General features: G+C 38.3%; 1 protein-coding gene and 1 non-coding gene across 2 annotated transcripts; one reads left to right on the forward strand and one right to left on the reverse strand.

Annotated features, from left to right (window-relative positions):
• Nucleotides 1-1,013: 1,013 nt before the first annotated feature.
• LOC145982081 (U6 spliceosomal RNA) lies at nt 1,014-1,120 on the reverse strand. Its single transcript, XR_014441021.1, has one exon. It is a non-coding gene; the product is annotated as a U6 spliceosomal RNA (small nuclear RNA).
• Nucleotides 1,121-6,337: 5,217 nt separating this feature from the next.
• Nucleotides 6,338-23,206, forward strand: LOC145982068 (nucleoporin NUP42-like). The gene is made up of 5 exons (XM_083115661.1): nt 6,338-6,544; nt 8,595-8,712; nt 14,704-14,875; nt 18,187-18,273; nt 21,854-23,206. Exons 1-5 carry the CDS (start codon nt 6,469-6,471, stop codon nt 22,805-22,807), a joined length of 1,407 nt encoding a protein of 468 aa, XP_082971787.1. The 5' UTR covers nt 6,338-6,468; the 3' UTR covers nt 22,808-23,206.
• Nucleotides 23,207-24,990: the final 1,784 nt, after the last annotated feature.

Genomic DNA, 24,990 nt, shown 5'->3' on the forward strand with positions numbered 1-24,990 from the left:
TAGGCTTCCGCGGGGTCAAGTGGTTTCATATTTGTGTGCTCGTTTTCTCATTTTGGGTAATTCTCCGAAAACAGGCATATTGTATGCATTCGCGGATCTAGCGGGAGACCCCCGGTTCACTTGCTCTTCCCAAAGGATGACTAAGTATTATAAAAAGTAATGATAGCATTATATTAAATAAAATGATCGGGCAGTTCTTTTCCAGATGCTGGAAAGAACTGAAAAAAGAGCAGTTCCGGATCCATTGTAGCCTATTTCTTTTATAGTATCTGCCCTTTAAATTTTTTGAATCCTGCGGTTCAAATATCGATTTCGGAAAAAAAACGTTCTTGCTTTACAAAACACAAAGTACTTCCGGTTGTTTTGCCTTTACTATGCTTCCAAATGACAAGACTGATCAAGATTATTGTTCTCGAGGTGAGACATACTTGCTCAGACAGAACCCATTTTTCCTAGCAATTCTTACCTTCACGGTAGGAATGGCCAAACATATCAGAATTCCGGAAAATTTTAAAATCTGATTCGGAAATTTTACTACCCGGATTTCGGAGAGAGGTTTAACAATGTTTCCATTTTTCGGGTAGAATTTATTAACAAAGTTTCGTCTTCCTCATTTACGATCATATAGTCCGTACAAAAAGACAGGATTTGGCCATCCCTACTTCACACGTCATGTAGAACACTGTTATCATTATCAACGTAGGCATGGTGACTTTCTTCGGTGTAATTCCTAATAATTCGGATTTTAAATCACGTTCCTAATATAATAGTAAAAAATGTTAGCGTCCTGAAATTTCGTATTTTCAATAGGATTTGCTCTCCCAATTTTTCGGAACTTCTCATCGGACAGAAATGTATGGTAAACTCAGAATACGATGGAATATAACCAGGTATAAGTAAGAATGGGACTAAATAAAGATTTGAGCCTTTGGTTTGTTCGGAAGGGAAAAAAAGCAACCTTACATTTCCAACATCCCACACAAATAAAATGCAACTGGAAGTTGAATTGAAGAAAAAATGTGGAACGCTTCACGATTTTGCGTGTCATCCTTGCGCAGGGGCCATGCTAATCTTCTCTGTATCGTTCCAATTTTAGTATATGTACCGCCGAAGCGAGTACAAAAGCGAAAGCTTTTCGCTAGTATATATACTTACCATATTTCACAGAAAGGTTTATGCGAGAGCTTAAAAAATAAGTGAATTGTATTACAAGTAGTCTCACTATTCAAACTTTCAGATATGTCAATATATTACATTATAATCATGTCAAGACAAAAAATTAAACTGTGTATCTATATGTGAGGCAATGTAATCGCAAGACTCTGTTCAATAATAATTACAAAATATTTCCTCCTACGTGAACCCAACATTTCCCTTGCTCTGCCTATGCGACACGTAGTGTCAAGACTTGAAACCACGCTTCCGATTTTGTTGCTCGAACTGCCATCTATTAAGGTTATAAGGAATTAAGAGAGTAAAATTATACGTCTTTTCGGTGTCGCATGGGTTTTAGCAGGGGGTGCTCGTTCGGCGGCGCAGATCGTATGCGCAGTTGTCCGTGGATGCATGACGTCATCATCGAAACACTCGGCAGGGAAAAGGCTGGGTACTTATGCAAATATTGAGATATTTGACAACGAATATCTTCTAAAATATAGTAGCAGGGGAAACGTTACAACTTTTACTGTTAATATTCATCCTTTCTAATCAATTTATCACAAAGTTGATTCAAATGTGTAAAATGGTTTTCAAGAAATCGTGTTACGAAGGAACCCCTGTTTTGTTCTCTCCAGGCTTCCAATGTAAGGGAGTTTTAACTTAAGCGCGTTGGATTTCTTTTTGCTCTATGTTTTTAAATAAGATTATTTTGTTCTTGTCAACTGAAATCATGCCTAAATGCTATGGAAAGCTGTGAAAACTATTATCAGAAAACTAACGGAATAAATCTAAAATATCACAGCTTGACTGATATAAAAAAATGAGGTATTGCCCATTTTTGTGAAAAAGGCATTGTGCGAGATCTAAAAGCAGAACTTTTTTAATATTGTATATAAATGTCAGGGTGTAATAAACGTGACTGCTTCCCAGGCACGTATCCAAGGGGGGGGGGGCTTAAGGGGCTCGAGCCCCCCCAAAAGTTTTCGGTTTACACTAGATAAAATGAGATTTGTTGTTTCTTGTGGTGTCAAATAAAATAATGTGACGTTAATTTAAGGAGATAAATAATTATCGAGGCAAGACGGAGAATATTCCATAACCCTGTTATTGGTAACAGCTTGTATCCAAGGTGGGAATCAGGGGGGCTCAAACCCTCCTTTAGAAAATTTTCTGTTTACGCTAGATTAAATTAGGTTTTTGGCTTCTTGAATAATACGTATGGTGATAATTTGAGAGATAATTATCTAGGCAAGACGGAGAATGTTCTATAAGCCTGTTATTGTATAGCGCGTATCCAAGGTAAAGATCAGGTGGCTCGAGACCCCCCGCTCCCCAAGGAAGTTTTTCAGTTTACACGAGATAAAATTAGGTTTTTGTCTTCTTCAATAATGTGACGATAATTTAAGGAGAGGAATAATTATCGAGACAAGACGGAGAATGTTCTATAACCCTGTTATTGTTAATAGTGCGTATATAAGGTGGGCATCAGGTGTCTCGAGCCCCCTACCCCAGGAAATTTTTCAGTTTACACGAGATAAAATTAGGTTTTTGTCTTCTTCAATAATGTGACGATAATTTAAGGAGATAAATAATTATCGAGGCAAGACGGAGAATGTTCTATAACCCTGTTATTCTTTATAGCGCGTTACCAAGGTGGGGATCGTAACTCGTGCCCCCCCCCCCCACCAGGAAATTTTTCAGTTTACACTAAATAAAATTAGGTTGTTGTCTTCTTGAATAATGTGACGATAATTTTATCGTCTATCAAGGCTAGACGGAGAATGTTCTATAACCCTGCTGTTGATAATATTGCACGTAAACTTTTCTTACGCTTTCGGTGTTGTCGTAGCAAACTTGAACTCTATGTAGAGACTTGTCAGCATTTGCAAGCTGCACAACAAAGGTAGCGCCACACGTAGGGCGATTCGGTTTGGTTTGAGTTGGTGTTTTAAGTCCACTTTATGCACAGTAAGGCTAATCGGGACTGGACCTACAGTTTAAAGTGGGATCCGAACCACTTGTGCCTCCACCGGGTATCGAACCCGGGACCCCTTGATTACAAGGCACTGACGCTACCACTGCGCCATGGGGGAGGCCCGCGATTCGGATTCATTGTAATTTTTTAATCTCTGGAAAGCGCGAGAGGGAACGTTCTTGAAAAAGAGAAGGAGTCGAACTACTGGCAATATTTACGAACAGTTATATCTGCGGAACGTTCTAGAATATAATGAGGATATTAATACGCGGCTTCAATTTCCCGGTAGATCTCTACAACAGAATAGGTGGAGACTTCAGAGGTAAGTATGACAATTCATACAGTCGATTAGTGATCAGTCAGTGTCCATTGGTTGCTTTATAAGTTCTAGTGATTCGAAAACGAAATGGACTAAATACCGTAAAGTAACGAAGTCTACTACTAGTTCCAGTTCGGTCCCAAAGCTAAAGACATTGACGACAGCGTAACTTCGAGTAGTGCTACGAGTAGTTCGGGTCGAAAGACGAAGAGATCGAAGGTCTCTCTCTCTAAAGTGAATATTTCGGCAGTATCGGGCTGGGCATTGGAGCTATTTATTAAAAAAGGAATAAGCTGCACAGATCAACTGAAAATCAAAGTTTTGAGTGATGATTTAGTTGTGCCAGGACCAAATTTTGTGTGTGCAGTCCGAGAATTTCATGGCATAAAAAATACTTGTGTTTAAGGCTACTGGGTTCGACACACACTCAACAGACAATTTTGAACACTTGCGAGTGCTTAGGCCTGAATATGAACAATTTGGTGGGTTTCGGCTTTTATAAGAGCTGCAAACATGGGAGGACAAGACACATTAGTGGTTTTCAGGCTTAAATGAGAGAGGAATATTCGTGAACTGTCTACGTCCAGTTCCCAGCACACAGTTTGAATCTCTCGTTGTCGAGTGGATTGTGCATTCCGTGCATGTGTAACACCTTCGTAAAAATACTTTTGGTACATAGATGTTTTGATGCCTGATGAGAAGAAATGGACAAACACACATACTGAGATGGTTCAGGCACACAATGCTAATGCATGGAAACAGAGGAGTTGAGTGGTAGAAAATGTCCCGATTTCTGATTAAAATGACAGCCTTAAACAGTGGCGACGATTTAGGAGATAGTTGCTCCCCATTCTTTTGCCTCCACACTATCACACTATGGCCTCTTAATGCTTGTCTCCTTGTCCACCCCCCCCCCCATATTTTGGAACCCAATTGCCACCACTGGCCTTAAACATACAATTGTGATACCCCTTTGAAAAATGGTTTTCAGCCTCCCCCCGAAAGGAATCCCTGGATACGTGCCTGCTGCTTCCCGTAAAATATCACTGCACTCTCCACGTTTCTCTTCTGTCTTTTCTTTGGCGCCGTCAATAGCTTCAACACGTTGTTTATATATATATATATATATATATATATATATATATATATATATATATATATATATATATAAATATATATGTCACATATTTGTTTTAATTAGTATTCTGCTCGTTCCGCCACCTGAACGTAGCAGCTAGGGCTCAAAGGGCAGTGCAGTTACACCGGAAGAAGGCTCGGAAATGTCAGGCTTCAGAAGTTAACTCATCCAAATTAAATGTGCTCTCTCTAAATTTAAATCATAGTTCACAAATAATTTGATTAAAAGTTTTAAAAGTATCTGTTTTATTTAATAGTGTATTAATTGGTGCATTTTTCTCCAGCATAGTGACCACACTACAGGGAGGAGGCAGGAACACCCCCCCAATTCTCGTTCGACAATTTCTCTCTCTCTTATCTGTCCCCAGTAAAACGACAAAATAAATAAATGAATGAATGCTCTTTTAGCCAAAATATGCATTTTTGTGTCGTATGTAACGGAATAATAAAAATGATTGCCCCGGGAAAATATGATTTACCCCTCCATCTTTACTATAGCGCCGTCACTAGTTACAACACATTTTGATTTCTATTGTTCCCACATATTTATCTTAATTTTAGTATTGTGAATCATATTCCACTGTGTTACCTCACGTAGCCACCCCCTCCCCCTCACACACACACACGTACGATATCAGTTGTAAGTTATAGACTAAGCTTGACAAATGACCACTCATATCTTTGTATTCTTGAGCCATTTAAAAAAAAAAATCATTTCGCCCCTTCTTCTGGACTATTTCATAGCAATGTTTTCCCACTGGAAGCCCCTTTGCAGATCGAGATCCGGGGCTATAGCCTTCCCAAGCCACCGTCCCCTCCAAATACTCTCTTGGCCTCGTGAAAGAAAAATACATGTATTTCTACGAAATATAAATTTGACTTGGCAGTTTCTTTTTTCGAACAAGAATAAGTTTTAAATGTTAATAGCTTATAAATTTACACTAGCAATTTTGAGTAAAGGTTTTGCGTAACCCTAAAAGTACATTTAGAGACTGCAAGGTCAACTCTCGATATTTCAGATATATTAATAATTTTCATCACAACGTCTTGTAATAATTATTTGTTACTTCAATAATCTCCTCGCAAATGTTTCTCGCATATTAAAACATAGATGCAATTTTCTGTTTACGTCCTTGTAATGCTGACCTCCGTGGCGACGTGGTTAGCACAACGCTTTACGATGCCAAGGTCCCCCAGGTTCGAATCCCCGCCCGGGCATGGGTCTACTCTCCTTTCTTCAATTTCATCCTCATCTTTGCGATTAGCCATATGTGAAAGATAAGCGAAGTAAAATAAACTAAGTCTATTAATCAATTATTTTTCTAAACTCTTTAATTCTTCTTTAGCATGCAACGTTTTTGTTAAAATTATATTACGATTTGTAAAATGACGAAATTCTAAAGGAGAACATGTAACTTTCTTTGTAGCGCATCGGTCAGAAAGTTTCAGGAATATGGATTTTCCATATACATTTTTTCACATGTCCTTTGCCCCCTTTTAAAAGTAGCGCGTTTTCAATTATGTTACTAATCATTAAAAGGATGCCTCAATATCATCTTGGAGGATGACAATTATTATTTCCCCCCTCCTGAAATTAATAATATACTTTCGCTCTCTGAATCTCCCATATAAATGCTAGGGGCCGTCTGCTTCAGCCGAGCTCACTGCTTCTCCGGTGACGTCAAGCGTTCGTGCAAGATCGGCAATCTTCGGATGGCTTTACCTAATCTCTATCTACCTTGGGGTTTTAGTTTGTTTGTCAACCGTGTGTGAAGTACAGTGTAATACGTTGAAAGTGAACTTTACATGTGATGGTGGTACATACGTTATACAGTAGATAATATTAAAAATATAAATCAGTGTTACGTGATAACGAACCATGGTTATCTGCAGATACTTTTTGCAAGGAATATGTAAATTTGGTGATGCTTGCAGATTTGAACATACTTATAGCGGTAAGAAGTGTATCGAATATTTTTACTAAAATGAGAATTAAAGGTAGACTGGATTCCATCCGGAGTTGTCAGAGGAATTCCCATAATACATTTATTTTCAAACTACTGGTGAACGTTCAATGAACGCCTGTAGATGTGATGGTTGAAATTGTATGGGTTGGAATGTGCTATGGTCCACATCGAACAGGGTCAAATTTCATGTCTTTTTAATATTTTCAGGGCTCTAAACAATATTTTTGAAGCAAAAATAGTTATGTATGTAGGTATTCTTAAAGAAAACAACAACAAAAAAAAACCAGTGTTTATTCAAATTATATTAGGTACTGAATTTCATGACAGAAGAGTAGCTGCAATGGAAACTATTCATTGTTTACCTTCAACTTGAAAGCACTTTTAACAAAACTATGGTTTTAAAATATTTTTTGTATTTTCTCAGTATTTTTTCATTCATAATGCAAGACTTAGGCAGAGCCTAAATTATTATGACACATTTGTATACCCTTAGTTTTTAACTTTTCAATACTTTTGATATGAATGATTGGTAACACTTTACTATACCTGAGACAGATTTCTTCAAATCTACAGGAGAAAGTACTTACGCAAATCATCTTCTGTAGCGTTGTTGATGTTCGGGAATGTAATTTTGATTCATTTTAATGCGAATGCATGTGGTTTTGTACGAAAATCTATTTCCGACGTGCTATTGCTGCTGCCGCCATTTGCTTCCTGCATGAGAGCACAATACGCTCTCGTATTGTCCGTATATGCTAAATTGAACGAAAGGAGTGCTAATGGAACCAAACCTAACAGGCCTAACCTGACCTAGCAGGCATACCTCGTCCCCGTGATGGTTCTTGGGGCTATCGTGAATTTTTGAGCTAACGTCAATGGTTTTTCTGGCTCAAGGAACAATCAATGGTAAGCTATCGCCATGTTGTGTGTGGAAATAAACAGGAACAGTTAGTACTCGTAAATGTAAGAAATATACATTACTTTCCTAACAAATTCAATTATTTCACCTAAATAAGTGTTCCGGAATGCAGAATAGTACGTTAGCAATGTAAAAAAGTGCGAAAGAAATGATTCCCAGGTGTCTCAGGTATAGTAAAGTAGTACCGAATGATTAATCAAAGATTTCATATAATTTTGGAGTTCCATGTATTATTTACAAACTTATTTATACAATTAGGTAAATATGCGATAACGCCCGGACACCTTTCACTCATTTATTTCCTTAATTTTACCACTGGTACTTACCTATTTTACCTTGCGGAACATTCTTTAAGGTGAAGTTATGCCTTTTTCCATAAAATACTGTTAACTTTTCATATTACGATTGATTATTTGTCTTACTTGTTCCGCTTCTGTAATAGACAATATGGCGTGCACTCGTAATGGATCATCGCGCGTCATGACGTGCCAGCTTGTGTCGATTTTCAGTGCGCAAGCAGTGTTTGAAACCTTCATGACGGAAAATTACGTACTATTTCGATTTCTTTTTTTTTTAATGTTTACCTCCACAAACCATGCACGTTAGCCCCAAAAACCATCCACGGGTAACCCCACACACCATTGGCCTTAGTTAGCCCCAAAATCCATCCATGGCTAGCCCCACAAACCATTCACACAAGGTTAGGTTAGGCCTGTTAGGTTAGGTTCCATTAGCACTCATTTCACCCCTAAATTCATCGAAAAAAGAAAGCGCGGCGAACATAGTTAAAAATAGAAATTTTCGTAAAAAGAAGGCACGTCGCGTGACTTTCAACGCTCTCGCCATCTGCACGCACACAATGGAAACAACGGCATAATGTGGCAGGCAATGCCAATTTCTTACGTAAAAAGTGATTAATTCTTGTTCGGCAGCATTAAACTACGAAGTTTTTACTTTCCGTGAAAGAAAGTACCTCCAAGAACGTCCAGAATGCTAAAGAAACTCATTTTAGTAAGTACTTTCTCCTGTAAATTTGAAGAAATCCGTCCGGGCGATATCGCATATTTACCTACAATTATTTCTGAGACCAGTGTGCACTGTATATTTCTTCTTCTACAGGAAATCCAGGGTATGGAGGCAGGGTAGGAAACCAAGGATATGCTGGAGCAAACTACTACACCAATCAAAGCCGAGGAGGTGGAATCAGGACCAATGACAGAGATATCACTGAAGTGCTGTAAGTTATATTTAATTCAGAAGTTTATGTGAAGTACACTGAAAATATAAAAGTTTAACAACCACAAACACGTGTGTGAAGAATGCACAAAATATCAGTGTTGCAACATGTGGTAAATGTCTGTTATATCATTTATTCATTTTTACAGAAGAAACTACTTACGGAAATGAGTTTCTGTAGCATTTTGAAAGTTCGTGGAGGTATTTTCTCACCGTAGAATGCTGCAGAACAAGAAATAAGAACTTTTGATATAATAAACTTGCATTTTGTGCAAAGTAACAACATTATGCCGTTGTTTCCATTATGTACCTGCAGATGGCGCGAGTGTCAAAAGTCACGCAGTCTCGCGAGTGTTTCCAAACTTGCCTTTTTTTTACGAGAAAATGATTTTTTTTTTTAACAATGCTTACCTAACCTAACCTTGCTGGAAATGGTCCATGGGGCTATCGTGAATGTTTTTTGGGGCTATCCGTCAACGGTCCGTGGGCCTATCGGTCAATGGATCATGGGGCTATCCATCAATGATTTTTGGGCTATCCGTCAATGGTTTGTGATGACATAATGAACACGAAAGTAGGTATTTTTCGGTTAAGAAGGTGGAAACACTGCATACCCCACTCCAAATCGACAAAACACAAGCACGACGTGCGATGATCCACAGCTGTGCGCCCCATATTGTATGTTCCGCAACGGAAGAAAGGAACCAAAAGAATTACTCGTAATGTGAAAAGTCGGAGTTATTTTCGTGTAAAAAGCATAATGGCACCTTCAACTATGTTCCGCAATACACAATTCGTAAGTACGAACCATCCGAAACACAAAATATCCGATTTTAATGTGTCTCCGATATAACAGACATTTACCCCGAAGAGGTGGAATCAGGACCAATGACAGAGATATCACTGAAGTGCTGTAAGTTATATTTAATTTGGAAGTTTATGTGAAGTACACTGAAAATGTAAAAGTTTAACAACCACAAACACGTGTGTGAAGAATGCACAAAATATCAGTGTTGCAACATGTGACAAGAATGCCAGTGTAATGAAAGATGCACCTACACTCGCAGAATAATATAAGGGCCCAAGTTCCTTTTGTTTTATTGTGATTTCATCATGCTACAAATTCAATTTTAACATGGTTCGATTTTGAGTTACTTCTGGTAACAGATCCTGCGGAGATTTAGCTATTTCTTAAGATTTTGTTTAATATATGCTTTCATAGTTAGGTTAGGCAGGCCAGATATAGTTCTCTTAGCATTAAAATAGAGTCCCTAAATGCATTCTACTAAGGTTCCGATTTACTTCTACATTAATTCCCACTAGTCTATGATAATTACAGTCGCTTGGTAACAGTATGGGATAGTGAAAACACATTTCACTAGTTTATTTCCTAATTATTTACATTTGTACTTACCTGTTATGCATAGCGGAACATTTTTGAATGTGGGATTTTGCTTTTTTCACTGAAAAAAGCATAATTTTTCACATTACAAGTATTTATTGTTCGTTGCTAATTCGCTTTCGTTACACACAATATGGCGGGTAAATCTTGACTCACGTTGTCTATCGTCAGCTGATATGCAGTGTTTCCAAACTTATTAACCGAAAAATGCTGCACAAACTATTCACAGAAGGTTTTTGAGCGAAAATTGATCCACAAACCATTCACGGAAGGTTAGGTTAGGCAAACATAGAAAATTAAATTGGAAAAAAAAAACGCTCAGAAGTCATCTTGTAAAACTACCGTGTGGTTGCAACACTAAGAGAGGGTTACATAATCGAACGCATGAAACATTTGATTCACGTAGTCAACGGTAATGGTGTCAAGAGCTATCGTGCATCGGAGATACATTAATGTCGAAAAATACACGATTTACTGGCCGAATAAGTTGAACGAAGGGAGAAAACACTTCCACGAGCTTCCAGAAGTCTACAAAGAAACTCATTTCCATAAGTAGTTACTTCTGCAAATTTGAAGAAATGTGTTTTCACTATACCATACTGTTATTAAAGGAAAATACATTGTCCGTGGGCAGCGTGCATGCTTGCGTAAGGTTAAGTTTTTTTTCAACATATATAACTTTTTTCGATATCCAAACAGTGTTCATTACTTTAAGGAAGGTTCAAATTTTGTTCAAATAATTGCCAAAATTCTACGATAATTAGTCTAGGAGAATTTAAAAAAATCATAAAACAATTGGAACCGTTACCAGATTTGAAAATTACATTACTAATTAGAAATTCAATTTTAGCGCTGGATGCTGAAAACTAGGTAATAAAATAATAATGTTGCTGAAGCACATTACAGTGGATGTTCTTCAGGATTATCTTTTATTAATTTAATATCAATTTGTGGATTTTTCAGTATCGCTCAGGGTGGTGACAAACATGGAAAACCGAAAATGTCAGGAAATTTGAGACAGTAAAATATGTGGGAATTTTTGTTTTGGGTTATGGCAGCGGTTCCCAAAGTGTGCAACATGGCACCGGGGATGTCGCAAAATATTCCAATATTTTCAATTCAATCAATGATACGACTGTTCCAAATATGTGTGTATTTAGTACTTTTTACACATAAAATGTTTCTGAATTTGTAATGCGTGTATTTTTTAACTTAAGGCAGGTAACCTAACCACACTAACTGACCGTTGCAAGTGTTAGATAGGCCTACATTCTGACTTGGGTGCCGTTGAAAAATTTTAAAACGTTAAAAGTGCCGTGAAACAAAACAATTTGGGAACTCATGGGTTATGGAATTTATCTTTTTTTTCTGTTGGTAAAAGAAACTTCAACATATGAAAAATGTCATGCATGTAAAAAGTTAATGTGGCTCCACATTAGGAACAATCCCTTTTTAACCCCATCCTTTACATGCAGTAGTATAAATACATTTTAATCACTCTTAACACTACAATGTCCAATATGTAAGTTCTTCTGTTTCATAATTTACCCCTGAAGTAGCAGAGTGAACTTAACAACTATAGCATAACAATCCTTACAGTGTACCAAGGTGTGTAGTATATTAAGATGTTGGCACATGGTAACTATTGTAGAATTGTTAAGAACATTATAGGGCCAATACACGTGAAATCACCCAGAGCAGGTTGCTTCATAGTCATGTACAGGGTGACAATTAATGAACTATATGAAGTAAAAGTGAAATTAGTGACAAACCACGTAGTACACAAACTGTATTGCACATGTAAACGGCACTACAGACATTCGGATTTAGGTTATGACATGTTCGATATGTCTGCCATCTCTGGCGATGACGTGGCGTAGACGAACAGCAAAATTCTGCATGACCCGCTGAAGTGTCGATGCTGTCAATGACCTCATGAATGGCGGTTTTCAGCTCGGCAATGGTTTTGGGGTTATTTCTGTACACCTTGTCCTTAACATAGCCCCCTTCCAGTGGCCTCTGGGTACCCCAGAGCCAGAATGCGGTCCCCAAAATACTCCTCCAGGACATTTTCACTTGCAAATGGCCGACATCAACACGTTGCGTGCGCATACGCATACGAATTCCCATCATGCCTGTGGCCAGCCACGCAGTTAGGATGTCATCACGCGAACCGTTCAGAAATTGTGATGGTTTTATTTCATATAGTTCATTAATTGTCACCCTGTATTTGTTTCGATTTTTTTTTTATTGATAGATACATGGTCCAATATGAAAAATATATAATATTGGGTTTGTGCAACAAAATTGTTGAAGGTTACAATTGTTTGAAGATTTTCAAAAATTGGGTGAATTATACTGTCTAACAATTTTCATTGCTCATGGTAAATCCTGGGATTCCCTATCAAGCAATTACCCGAAGTGGGGTGTCTTTTTCATCACAACATATTACTCTCTTTTAAGACTTCTATTTTCTGAGGAGGTAGGAATGGTAACACTTATTTTCTGTCAGAACTGTCCTCCTCTCCAACAATACTTAAATCATCAAAATACTCCACATAGTTTCAGAGAAATCTCACATTTTGTATCATATCATTCATTTGTCCATTCACCCAATTTCTGAAAATTTTCAAACAATTGTAACTTTCAACAATTTTGTTGCACAAGCCTAATATTATATATTTTTCATATTGGACCATGTATCTATGTGGGAAAAAAATTGAAGTAATTTCATGAGTACAAAGCAACTGTTTGTCTTTCAACTGGGGCGATTTCACGTGTATTGACCCCATAGAAAGAAAAATGCATGGGCCCATTGAGACTCCCAATTCCTCTTGGAAAATAGATACTACCTGTATCTTGCAAAATAGTGTTGGAGTCCTAGGGTTAACTCAATGTTTTCAGTAGCCAGAACACAATTTTGCCATTTTTTTTGGCTTGACATTATTCTTCAATTGTTCTTTGTGTCATGTACTTTGTGCTCTTATACTAAGTAATGTGCTCCTAGAGTACTTGCAAGAGCAATACGTCCGTAAGTGTTCTTGCAAAATTCTATCTTCATGCACCTTGCCACCCTTGTTCTTATAGTAATGCAGCCAGTTGACTGCACAATAGTGATGCACGCGTATATTTTCACGTGCTTCTGCAGTTTGGCAACACACTTCACCTTGGTTCCCACTGTACCTTCCTGGAGCAGTCCGGGAACTATGTTCGTTCAGCCATTATTTGAAATATAGCCATTGTTGACTGTTTATTAGAGCTCATATTTCAGTGGAGCAACAAGAAACAGAGCCAGAAATGAACCAAGAATAAAGATGGACATGGAAGAATTGAGGGTAGTGGAGAGCTTCAAATATCTAGGAAGCATAATTGAGAGAAGTGGAAGAACAGATGAGGAGGTAAACAGAAGAGGACAAATGGGTAGTGGACTATATCGAAGCGTTCGAAGATTGATATGGAACCTATGAAATGCAAGAAGGTAATATATAACATATACTATGTGCCGATAATTATGTATGGAGCAGAGACTTGGACAATGACAGAGACACACAAGAGAAAGATGCAGGCAGTGGAGATGAAATTTTTAAGGAGTATATGGGGGAAGACTAGAAGGGATAGAATAAGGAATGAGGAGATCCGACAGACAGTGGGTGTAGTGAAGCTTCAGGACAGGATAGATCAGGCACAGATGAGATGGTTCGGACACATGAAGAGGATGGACGCAGAAAGACTACCAGTAAGAGCTTACAATGCACAAGGAGTGGGAATAAGGCCAAGGGGGAGACTAAGATCTCTGTGGAAAGAGTAGATAGCAGAGAGTGTTAGGAGAAGAGGACAAGATTGGAACACCGTGAAAAGAGAGGAGTGGTGAAAGACCAGGAAAAAATGGAGAGGCTTCACTTGTATGCCAACCCAGCCAGAGGCAGGAAATGGCAAAGGGTGATGAATATTTCAGTGGAGCACAATAGTGATCAACGCGACCATTGATGGGAGTGTTTTCGGATACGTAGTATGTCTCTATATAAGTATAAGTACGAGTTTCTAAAATTTGTTATGAATATATGAAATCGTCATGTCCAGACCACCAAAAACCTATTTTTGAAACTTTTGGGAAAGATAATAACAAATGTAAGATTTTAAGATATGTATTTCTGTTTGGTTTCATCACATCCAAATGTAATTCATTAGATTTAGATTTACCTCCCTAAATGTGTTGAGTAAAATAGCTTAGGATTTTTTGTTAAGTTAAGCGGAATACTTCAAAAAGGACATTCTCGCTATAAAAGCAGAGAAATTTTGACATGAGTTGATGTTTTAAGTCCACTTTATGTACAGTAAGGCTAATCGGGACTGGACCTACAGTTTAAAATGGGATCTAAACCACTATGTGCCTCCACCGGGTATCGAACCCGGGACCCAGAAATTTTGACATATAATGGGTAAAATCTTTAATATTCTATGGAGTGATCCACACCACCAAAGACAGGAGATTTTTCCAGGCGACCACTGCATCCTTTTTAATTAATTTTGTGAAACAATTGTGTTGAAGGTTTTTTTTTTTAATTCATTGATTTATGTGATTAATTGCAGCCAGATGGTGGTGCAGGAGGTCAACCAATGGGAGAAAGGAAATCAGTGGCCACTGTCATGTTTCGCACCATTGAAAGAACAGGATTGCTTTCCGGGATTCGAGGACCACTCGCCAGAGGAACTGCGATGGGAAGCTTACCAAGCCCAAAGCCAGGGGACCATCATGGAATATGTGAGTACTATTTACTTTTTCCCATAAAAAATATGCTATATTCATAGTCAGGAAATATTTCCGTGTAAATGTGAAACTTCATCTCAGTGTTGCGGGAAGTCTTGGATATAAATTTTAGTTATTTAGCATTGCTGTTCTGCCACTTTGAGGTTGAATGATGATGAAATGAAATTCATGAAGGGATTGTCACTAAGAACACTCATGCACAGGCCTTGAATTGGCCACTTGACGTGTTCAGCCACCAATCTGGTCAGAATGTTTGGGTTTAAATCAGAAAAAATGAGTGTGGAGGCAGTGGGTGTTTCACGTACCACTAAAAACCACACAAAAATACATATTGGGTTAATGTAGAGTTTTTCTTGCTTGTTGGGTTGTGGGGCTCTGATGCCATCACAGGATCACATTGTTTTGAAAATTTTATCAACAAGATATAATCAAAAGAAACATGTGTTTCACTAAGAAGTTAAATGCCAAAATTAATAATCCACCTTGGACAAATTTTGTCTCCTTGTCCCTTACTATTTGGTACAGATCAGCATGCTTCTACACTAAAACACTCATTGATGGACCTCATGAAAGATGATAATTATCATAATACTATGCATTGCATCCAAGGTGGCAATTAGTGTTAGAAAATATCACAAGAGAGCAATGTATTAGGATCTCCAGTACTTAAAATTGAATAAATTTCTTATGCATTTTATTTTGGTAAAATAAGATAAAATATATATTATTACACTCAACGTTTTATATCACAAGGAAAATATTATATGATAAAAGGAGAGGCAAACAAGTATTAGTTAACTTGTGGTGACTAGCTTGTTTTTACACCCAACTAATACAGGGTAATTATAAATGATTCATCGGATTTGAAAGGGCTGTATTAAAAAATATATAACACGTACAATAAAGAACGATACATGAAAATAAGCAGAAACTGCCCAACTTTCAGACATACTTTCACAAATGTTCAATGTGGCTTCCTTTCGTAACACAACACACATCGATGCAATGGTCTAGTTCGCCCCACACACGCTCTAGCATATCCCTACTAATGGCCGTAAATGCAGCTGTAATGCGATCCTGCAACTCAACCAAAGATGTTAGTAGTTGTGGCACATACACTGTGTCTTTCACATGCTCCCTGTGGGCTACGCACAAAACTCACTCCACTGTTTCATCAGAAATGCTTGGACGTCTTATGCTTTTACCTTTACACAGGCAACCAGTTTCCTTAAACTGTCGGTGCCATTGCAGAATGCTTTGGTGACCTGTCGGTACAGTTGCAAACTGTCTTCACTGAACTGAATCCACGCTGTATGGTAACAACAGAAAGACACTTCTCATATTCCAAAACACAGAATGCTTTCTGCTGCATAGACGCCATTTTGGAAACTAGGTTTTTGCTGCCATCTGTCAGCATGCACCAAGGTTACAAATATGAGAAATTAAACTTTCAGATGTGTTCTTTCATTTCACGATTAGCACACACATATTATATTAATAGTTTTGGAAATATTTCACTTTAAAACCCGATGAATCATTTATAATTACACTGTAATTTACACCCACCTAATCCTTCTTCTATCAAAATTTAAAATCCAACCAGTTTTAATTGTTACCAATAACCAGTGCTCGAAAAATGTTCTTCAAAGCTAGGCGCCAGCTCTGAAAATCAGGCACCAGGAAACCACCTATTAGCAATTGTGCATACTACAGTATGTTTCAAAAGTCGTGCAATCTAAATGTATATCATGAAAATCGTAAGATATTTGCACTAAACTAATCCTGTAGGCTATCACTGGGTTCATAAATTTATGTTAGCCTTTAACTAAATAAAAGCAATTAATATATTTTAAAGAACATTGTTAATTTGCTGAAAACATCTGAGAACTGATTGTCAACAAAAAATACGAACTCTTAAACAATTTGTGTCATCATATGTTAGTGTTTGACTTGTTTTAAAACAGTTGCTTTGTGAGGTACAGCAGAAGCAGGGCATATTTATTGGAAAACCTCTTGCACATGAGTGTAAGAATGAGTAGTAAAATACTCTTCAGCAATGCACACGCATTGCTCCAATGAATACGCCATGCTGAATCAATTAAAACAACAGGCACAGAAAGTGAGCGAAGAGAATTCAATGTAACCAGGGGCAGTCTAGGATTCTCTCAAGAATTCAATTTCGGCACAAAATGTTGATTTACGATTTTTCGCGAAAATGTATAGCCAATACTTAGACACATGTTGCATGCATCTGTTGGCAATATTTCGGCCTGCTAGTGTTGCCATATACGGAGATATGTCCCAAAAATGGCACTTTTCACTTACCCATAAAATCGCCAGTCAAAAATTCATCAAATGTTGCACATGACCAATATTGGTCGCAAATGACAGACTGACATGACATCAGTCATCAAATGTCTAATTATGACCCTTTGATAATTTCTTACATATTTTTCTTACTCAGAAGTTATGGCTGAGCCGATACTGATGCCAATAAGGTGGTATTGGTATCGGAAAGTATCGGTTGTACTTAATCTGCCAATACTTTTCCGGCATATTGATCTTTCACGAGGTCTGCAAAAATGCCACATAACACTTTCGTGGAGTATAATTAATTATCCTGGAAACGGAACAAAATTCAAACTTTCTTCTTATTTTGGACCTATTTTGTGATTACATAATATCTATTTTAATATTCTGATGCAATTCTTGGAATATTCTAAAGCAAATTTCTTGGAAATTTCATGCATATAATTGGAGAAGAATATTTACACACCAATATTGATCAATATTTTGAACAAATTTTAATTTCAATTTTCTGTATCGGTGGGAATCGGTAAGTGTGTCGGTGAGAATCGGTAAGAGTGTCGGTGAGAATCGGTAAGAGTGTCGGTTCAAAGTGGTATTGGCTCAGGGTAATGAGACAACTGATTTTCAGGAAGAATGCTGAATCACTGAAAAAATCAACTTTTTATAAAACTGCTTATAAAGAATACTAGCACGAAGTGCATTGTTTTGATATTCAAGTATGTCACACCTTAATATGTATACTAATAAACAAAGTGAAACAGAATTGTAAAATCCTGATTAGTTTTGGAAAAATAATGTAATAAATGATGTCATATGTTACTGGGGCAACTGTTATCCCAGCCACCCACAAGGAACTTACGGGTGCTGAGATAGCGGTTGTCCCAGGGCCACTAGAGGTTAAGCATCATTCTTTACAATTTTTACATCATCAAATTTCGAGCCCTGCTTATAACTTTCTTGTAGAATTTAATAATTTAACTTTCTTCACTTAACAGCAAAAGAAGGTTGAAGAACTACAGGCAGCAGCCAAAGCGAAAAGAAGTTTCATCAAGAAGCCAAATGCTGAAGTAGTGACAATAATTGTAAGTATGCACCTTGGACAAGATTTGTCTACTTCTCTCTTCTTCCTGCACTTTGAGTCAGTGTCATTTAGACAGGACAGGTTAAATATAACATGAAATATGATCATACTATGCAGATCAAATGACAAAAACCATTTGGGAAGAATGTGTCTGCAGTTTTTGGTGAAAAGCTTTTCAAAGTTTTAAGTTCATTTTATGCTCAGATAGTCTAAACTGATGACCTACAGTTTAAAGTGACATTCAAGTTCACAAAATGAATACTGTAGGAGTAATGTAGACAATTGCAATAAACTTTACTTCAGTGCTAAATCCGCGATCGGTCACAGGTAAACACCATGCTCACTTTTAATTTTAATTAAGTGCAATTTTAACAGTATTTCAAATATTGGCCTGTGGTGCTCTATGACTGACTTGTAGAGTGTCATAAGTGACTTGATCAAAAATTAAATTGTAGAAAATGAAAATGCGGTGAAATATGCATGAAGAGCAAGGGCGAGTACCATGCTTGTGGTTTAAGGTGTAAGCCTTGAGGCTGTTGCTGGTTCGAGTCTCCTGGGGTAAAGTGTAACAACTTTGCACCTGAGAATTATCGCCAGTGTATCGGGCCAGTGGTCACCCACCATCATGAGGAAATTTGGGGACCTGCGAATGAGTAGCATAGCCCAGTCATTAAAATGTACAACAATGAGTGAGGCTTTGTCATGCTAACACACGCTGCCCCATAACTGGTTGGTTGATCGTCCACCTCTGCTGAGGCATGTGCGGGCAGTTGGTAGGTAGTTGTGACCCTCACAAGCTGTTGCACCATAGGTTATTTTTTATAATAACTCTTGGAGAAAATATGAGTAGTGTTATGACTTTGTACAGTGCCCGAGCTCTGGCATTCACAAAGCAGGAAATGTTTGTCATCTGCAGAAGATGTCACGTGACTCATACGAGCAGTGTTGCAATACGCGGAAGTTACAATTCTACTAGGCATGAAACTGACACAGCTATATGCTGTTGTCTCATTAAAAGAATTACTTACGAATCTAAAGTAGAATGCTGTCCTTCATGATCGTCAAATTCATCAAATGTTCTACGAATAACGCACTTGTCAAATTCGTCCACATCACTTTTAAATTTCTTTCTTCTGGGTGGTTCGTTAGGCATTACTAATCCCTTTTCAGTTACTTTGTAGCAATCATTTTCTTTTCAAAGTACTTACTGACATATCAGTAGCTGCAGAAACACGCTTTTGCAGTTGTTTCACGTTCAACGCAAGACCACTGTCAGCTTCTTTCTTCATAAACTTATGCACGTTAAGATAATTACTCTACTCTGACTATGAATCACTTTGCTTTCTCCAATATTCATTCCAGTTTTCACCTCAGCTTCCGTTGAATAAAACACCCTAAGCAACACAGGTCAACAATCACCTCTCTTGTGGTAACATGATTTGCCCCCCCCCCCCCCCCTGAGAGGAAGAGGAGGAGAGGGAGGATGCCTAGGGGCTTAATCAATGGGGGTTTCGCTGACAAAAAAGAATCCTCTGTCCGCGGTGGCTCAGTCGGTAACGCGTCTGACTACCATGCTAAAGGTCCCGGGTTCGATCCCTGGCCGGTTCAAATCTGGGAACTTTTCTAATGATGGAAGCGGCCCTGGCACCCACCCAGCATCGAATAACATGGGTACCTGGGGAAAACCCTGGAGGGTAAAGGCAGTCAGGGGTGTGATGCTGATCACATCACCCCCACTCACGACCGGATCAAGAAAGTGTGGGGCGTTACCCCCACACCCCCTATACGCCTTCATGGCATGGTGCTATGCACAGGGGAACACTTTACCTTTTTTTTTACCTGTCATTCTTTTCCTTGAACTATAACCTTCTCAAACTGTCGCTTTTTTTTTTTCTTAATGTAAATGCAAACACCGAACATACCTACCATAAGCTCTGTAGTCAAATTATGGATATAGGTAATTGTTAAGGCAGTTAACAGCTCTGCTCTCAGTTGAACTCTTGCATCGTCGAGCTGACGGCAGGCTTCTGCACAGCTGAAGGGCAGAGCTCAAGCTAAACCGAATGGCCTGTACAGTGTAAATATACTACATTGTATTTACACTTAAAACAATGTCTCACAATCAAGACAGGCCACTTAATAAGCCATGCCTGACTGAACGTGGTCCCACAGCAAATAAGTTATACCATGGATGTTGTCAATGTTACATTGTTGTAATATAGCAACTTAACTGTGAAACAAGCAGTCTGTTTTATTATCTGTGAAATCAATGATGACTTTGAATTGCCTGATGATATTTGGGACTCATAATTTTTAAATAAAAAATAATGTAATGAAAATTTTTATCCGAAATAAAAATGAAACTGACTGCTTGTTTTCACAGTTAAGTTGCTATATTACAACAATGTAACATTGACAACATCCATTGTATAACTGATTTTTAGTCGAACTAAAAATAAATGTCTGATGAAGGGAGTGTGTGTTCTCCTGAAACTCCACAGCTGAAAATTTTATGCTTGTAATAACCGTCAACTACAAGAGGAATCATTGTACAGTGCAAGCATTGCGCACATACAAGAAAAAATATAATTCTGATGTGGCCATGTAGAATAATATTGGAATCTTTTTTTGTTTATGTTTCTGTGAATGTCACTCATGTCTTCTGGTAGAAATCAGGGTAGGGTGAACACAATGTTTTTACCCAAAAAGGGACATCGCAAGGAGGTCAGTTTACCTCTTCCTGAAATATTGGTTAGGCCTAAGGTATTAATTTTTATAATCTCAGTATGACATATGTACATACAGTGGTAGTGATTAGGGGGAGGTAAGGGTGTAGTTGCCCTCCCAACTTTTGCCCCTCACTATGGTCTCTCAAGGTGAAGAGAAAGTAAATTCTTTCCCCCACCCCAGTTGCCACCATTGCATACATAGTGTTTTTGGTCCATTGTAATCAAATTTTGATGTTAGTCATACGCTGAAGTTGAGGAATGCCAGAAGTATTTATCAGAAGAACCAATCTCCTGAGAACAACTTTCACCAACCGTTCATAAAACTCCCGTGAAAGATAAAACTTACTCCACATTTCTGACACACAATGCGAGATTTGTCTTGTGAATTTGTCAAGATGCAGGTCTGAATTCAAATTACATGGTATGCGTATTCACTGCTCTACAAATAACAGAACACACCAAAAATACAACATGAGATGCAAGTCAACTTAAACAGTAAACTACTGTCTGCACGAACATTCTCAATGACAATGGGGCATTTTGATTGTTATAAAGTGCTTGAAACACAGTCCAGCTGTTCTGCCACATTGTTGCTGTGATGCTAGTTTAAACATTCCATCATTTTTTTTTAGCATGAAATGTCTCTCAAGCTAAGTCCTAGACTTTTATAAAATGAGACAAATAGTGTATCAACCGGGGCACACCTCTGAAACGGGACTGCCCTGGTCAAAACGGATGTATGGTCACCCTAGTTTAGAGGTACTATGCATGTAAATTTTGAAACAAAAAGCCTCCTTCGTACATAGTGCAGACTGTAAAAGAATTGATGTTTTGTGTCTTCTTTATTTACAGGAAAAGATGAACAGGGGGCAGAAGGTAAATTACATCCAACCATCAAGTTTCTCCTTTACAGGGCAACCGACTGGCTTCGTGTCAAGTCAGGGTACAACATCTGTTTTCGGTGGGGGTGGAATGCCAACCGGATCTTCAGCATTTGGTGGCAACAGTGGTTTTGGTTCCTTTGGTGCTCCGGTGCAATCTCAGAATGCACCTTCAAATTTCAAGTTCTCATTGTCACACTTGGAACAAAATGCACCTGCTCAAACATCTAACGTGTTCGGCGGTGGACAGGTGGCACCGAGCACCTTCGGAGTAGCTCAACCGACAAGTGTATTCGGAGGATCTGGGCAAAGTGCAAGCTTGTTCGGGAGTTCACAGACTACAGGTGGAAGTATATTTGGCGGCGCTAACACACAACAACAGAGCGTTTTCGGAGGTGCGGGTCAAATGCAGAACGTTTTTGGTGGTGCGAGCGGTGGACCTCCGGTGGCAACGTCGACAACACAAGTGTTTGGGGGTCAGCCTGCACAGGCGACATCAGCATTCGGCACATCTTCGTTCGGAAGTCAGCCTCCGCAGCAAGGCACGTTTGGTGTTCAGAATTTTGGCCAGGCACCTGCGGCATTCGGAAGCACGCCCAATGTGGATCCACAATATCAGCAGAACGTGTTCGGGCAACTGAACGTCAGTAACCAGTATACATCGCCAATGGCTGTAGGAAGAACTGACGGTACGGTTGGCCAGTTCGGAACCTCTGGCTCAGTCTTTTCGCAACAGCCTGCACCAGCCTTCTCAACTAGTCAAAACGCGAATCCATTTGGTGGTAGTGCACCACAGATTGATGATAACACAATCTACACACCTTTATCAGAACTAACAGAAGAAGAGAAAGAACAGTTCCTGATGCAGACATTTACACTGGGGAAAATACCTACTAGGCCGCCACCAAAAGAACTGTGTGTATAAATGTATAAATGAGGAAAAGAGTGTGATTGAGTTTTTTTATGTATTTATCAAGAGACAAGTTTTGTAACATAGGGAGAGTGTCTATGAGCAAGTTATTTTATTTTTTTATTACAGTTAATTGGACGGTCTTACACGACTTGTAAGTCAGTTTAAAAAAAGTATAAATAATGTCTACTTAAGTTTACACAGACACACACACACACACACACACACACACAAACATGCATATCATACATTAATTTATATTGTACAAGATACACTATTGTAAACAAAAATTTTGCAAATAATGTACTAAAAAATCAGATGACCCAATTCAAAATAATGTAAAAATGTACCATATATATTGTTTACATAGGAATGTGTCTTTCATGATGTAACATATTTTGTGACCAGAATAAAGATATCAAACTGAAATATTATTGTTAGACAACTAATGAGTGGAGGCACATATTTTTGGTAAATAAAAAAGCAAAATTTCGGTACAAAAACAGAGTCAATTTCGTGTTCAAAAGCAGCAAATAAAATAAAATTTCGCTGTTATAGCGGTATATCAAATGACATTTTGGTTTTAAAAATGTGAACATAATCCAAAATTTGTGATTCATAAAAATGTTAAATTGGTACAGAAGGAGACTGTTTGGCAGAGCTTGCCAATGTCCATGCAAATATGGAAATTGAGCAGCGTAGTTGCTAGAATTCGCTTGACGAGGTTGTGATGGAGAATTTGTGACCAGGATATCTGGTCTACCAGGCAGACAATCTCCAACGTAGGTCTACATTTATATGCCAGGCTGTGTAGCAGTCGATGCAGTTTGAAACTATACTAAGAGATGACGCTCAGATCGATTTCCTGTAATTTCCGTGCTTCAGAATTGCCAACACACTGTTTTGGAGAACGAACCATGGTTTAGTTAACAGGCAGTTACTTTCACATTGAAAAACCCGGTTCAGGTTAAGACTGGCTGTTATCTCCAACTGGCAGTTAGTTAACAGAAAGATTAACAGGATATTGAAAAACTGCCCCTTTACCAATTTTCTGTGAATTGCATAATTCTCAGTTGTAATATAATTAAGCCTTGATTCCATATTAAAACCAATAAGTTGCTGACCGAGGCAGTTTATTAAGATAAAAACACTTAACGGGTAACCTTTCAACACTGTATCAGGGTCTTCCTCAGACGAAGAACTAAACTAAAATGATGAAATATACTACACACAGAAAGATTACATACACATAGCAGGGTCACTAGCCATACAACAACAAATCAAGTTGACAGTCCTTATCTAGGAAGATTTCTCCAAAGGAATTAAACATATCACCTCCTGACAGTTGTTGACTAATGGGTCTACTACACTGACAGGTGATTGACAGGTCAAGATTAGCAAGAGTCTAGAACCACCTGCTTACCACTCCCCCACCCCTCCTGCCTTTTTGGTTATGGATGAATACCTCCTCCTCTGGTCTTCTTCTTTTCTCTTCTTTCTTCCTTGTTCATACTTCTTTTTTCTTCATTCCTTTTCTTCATCCTTTCAACTTTCTCAAACACACTCTTCCATTCCTTGTTTATCTTGAGTCCTCCATTCCAATTAATGATGTCTTCTCCTTTCTTTTCTATTTCTTTGGCCTTCTTCCATTTTCTCACTAGTTCTCTCTTCTCTTTTCCTATTCGCCTAGCCGAATCCCATTCAACTTCATGTCCTGTTTCTCTAGTGTGTTTGAATATGGCATTCCTGTCTCTCTTCAATCTTACATCATCCATGTGTTGCTTTAACCTGTCTTTAAGTCTCTTCTTCGTTTCCCCTATATATACACTTTCACATCCTCTGCACTTCACCTCGTAGATAACCCCTTCATCTCTCTTTTCTCCCTTCTTCTTGCTGGCTATACTTAAAATAGTGCATCCTCCCTTCCTCTAAGTTCTTATACCCATTTTCCTCAGCACTTTGCATATCTTCTCTGTGGCATCACCCATACTTCTTATACCAAACCATCTCTCTTTTTCTTTTTCTTCCTTCTCTTCCAGTCCTCTCTCTTTTATCTCTTTCCTTCTTCTGTTGATGTTGTGTCTGTCTTTCTTTTCATAGCCATTCTCTTCTAGTTGTTCCCACAGGCTATTAATCTTGGTTTCTTCTTCCCCTTTCTCTGTGCATATCTTCATCATCTTTCTGAAAGGATGAAGAAA

This window comes from Lepisma saccharinum, chromosome 30 (assembly GCF_977018435.1).
Source record: "Lepisma saccharinum chromosome 30, izLepSacc3.1, whole genome shotgun sequence".
NCBI classification, from domain to species: domain Eukaryota; kingdom Metazoa; phylum Arthropoda; class Insecta; order Zygentoma; family Lepismatidae; genus Lepisma; species Lepisma saccharinum.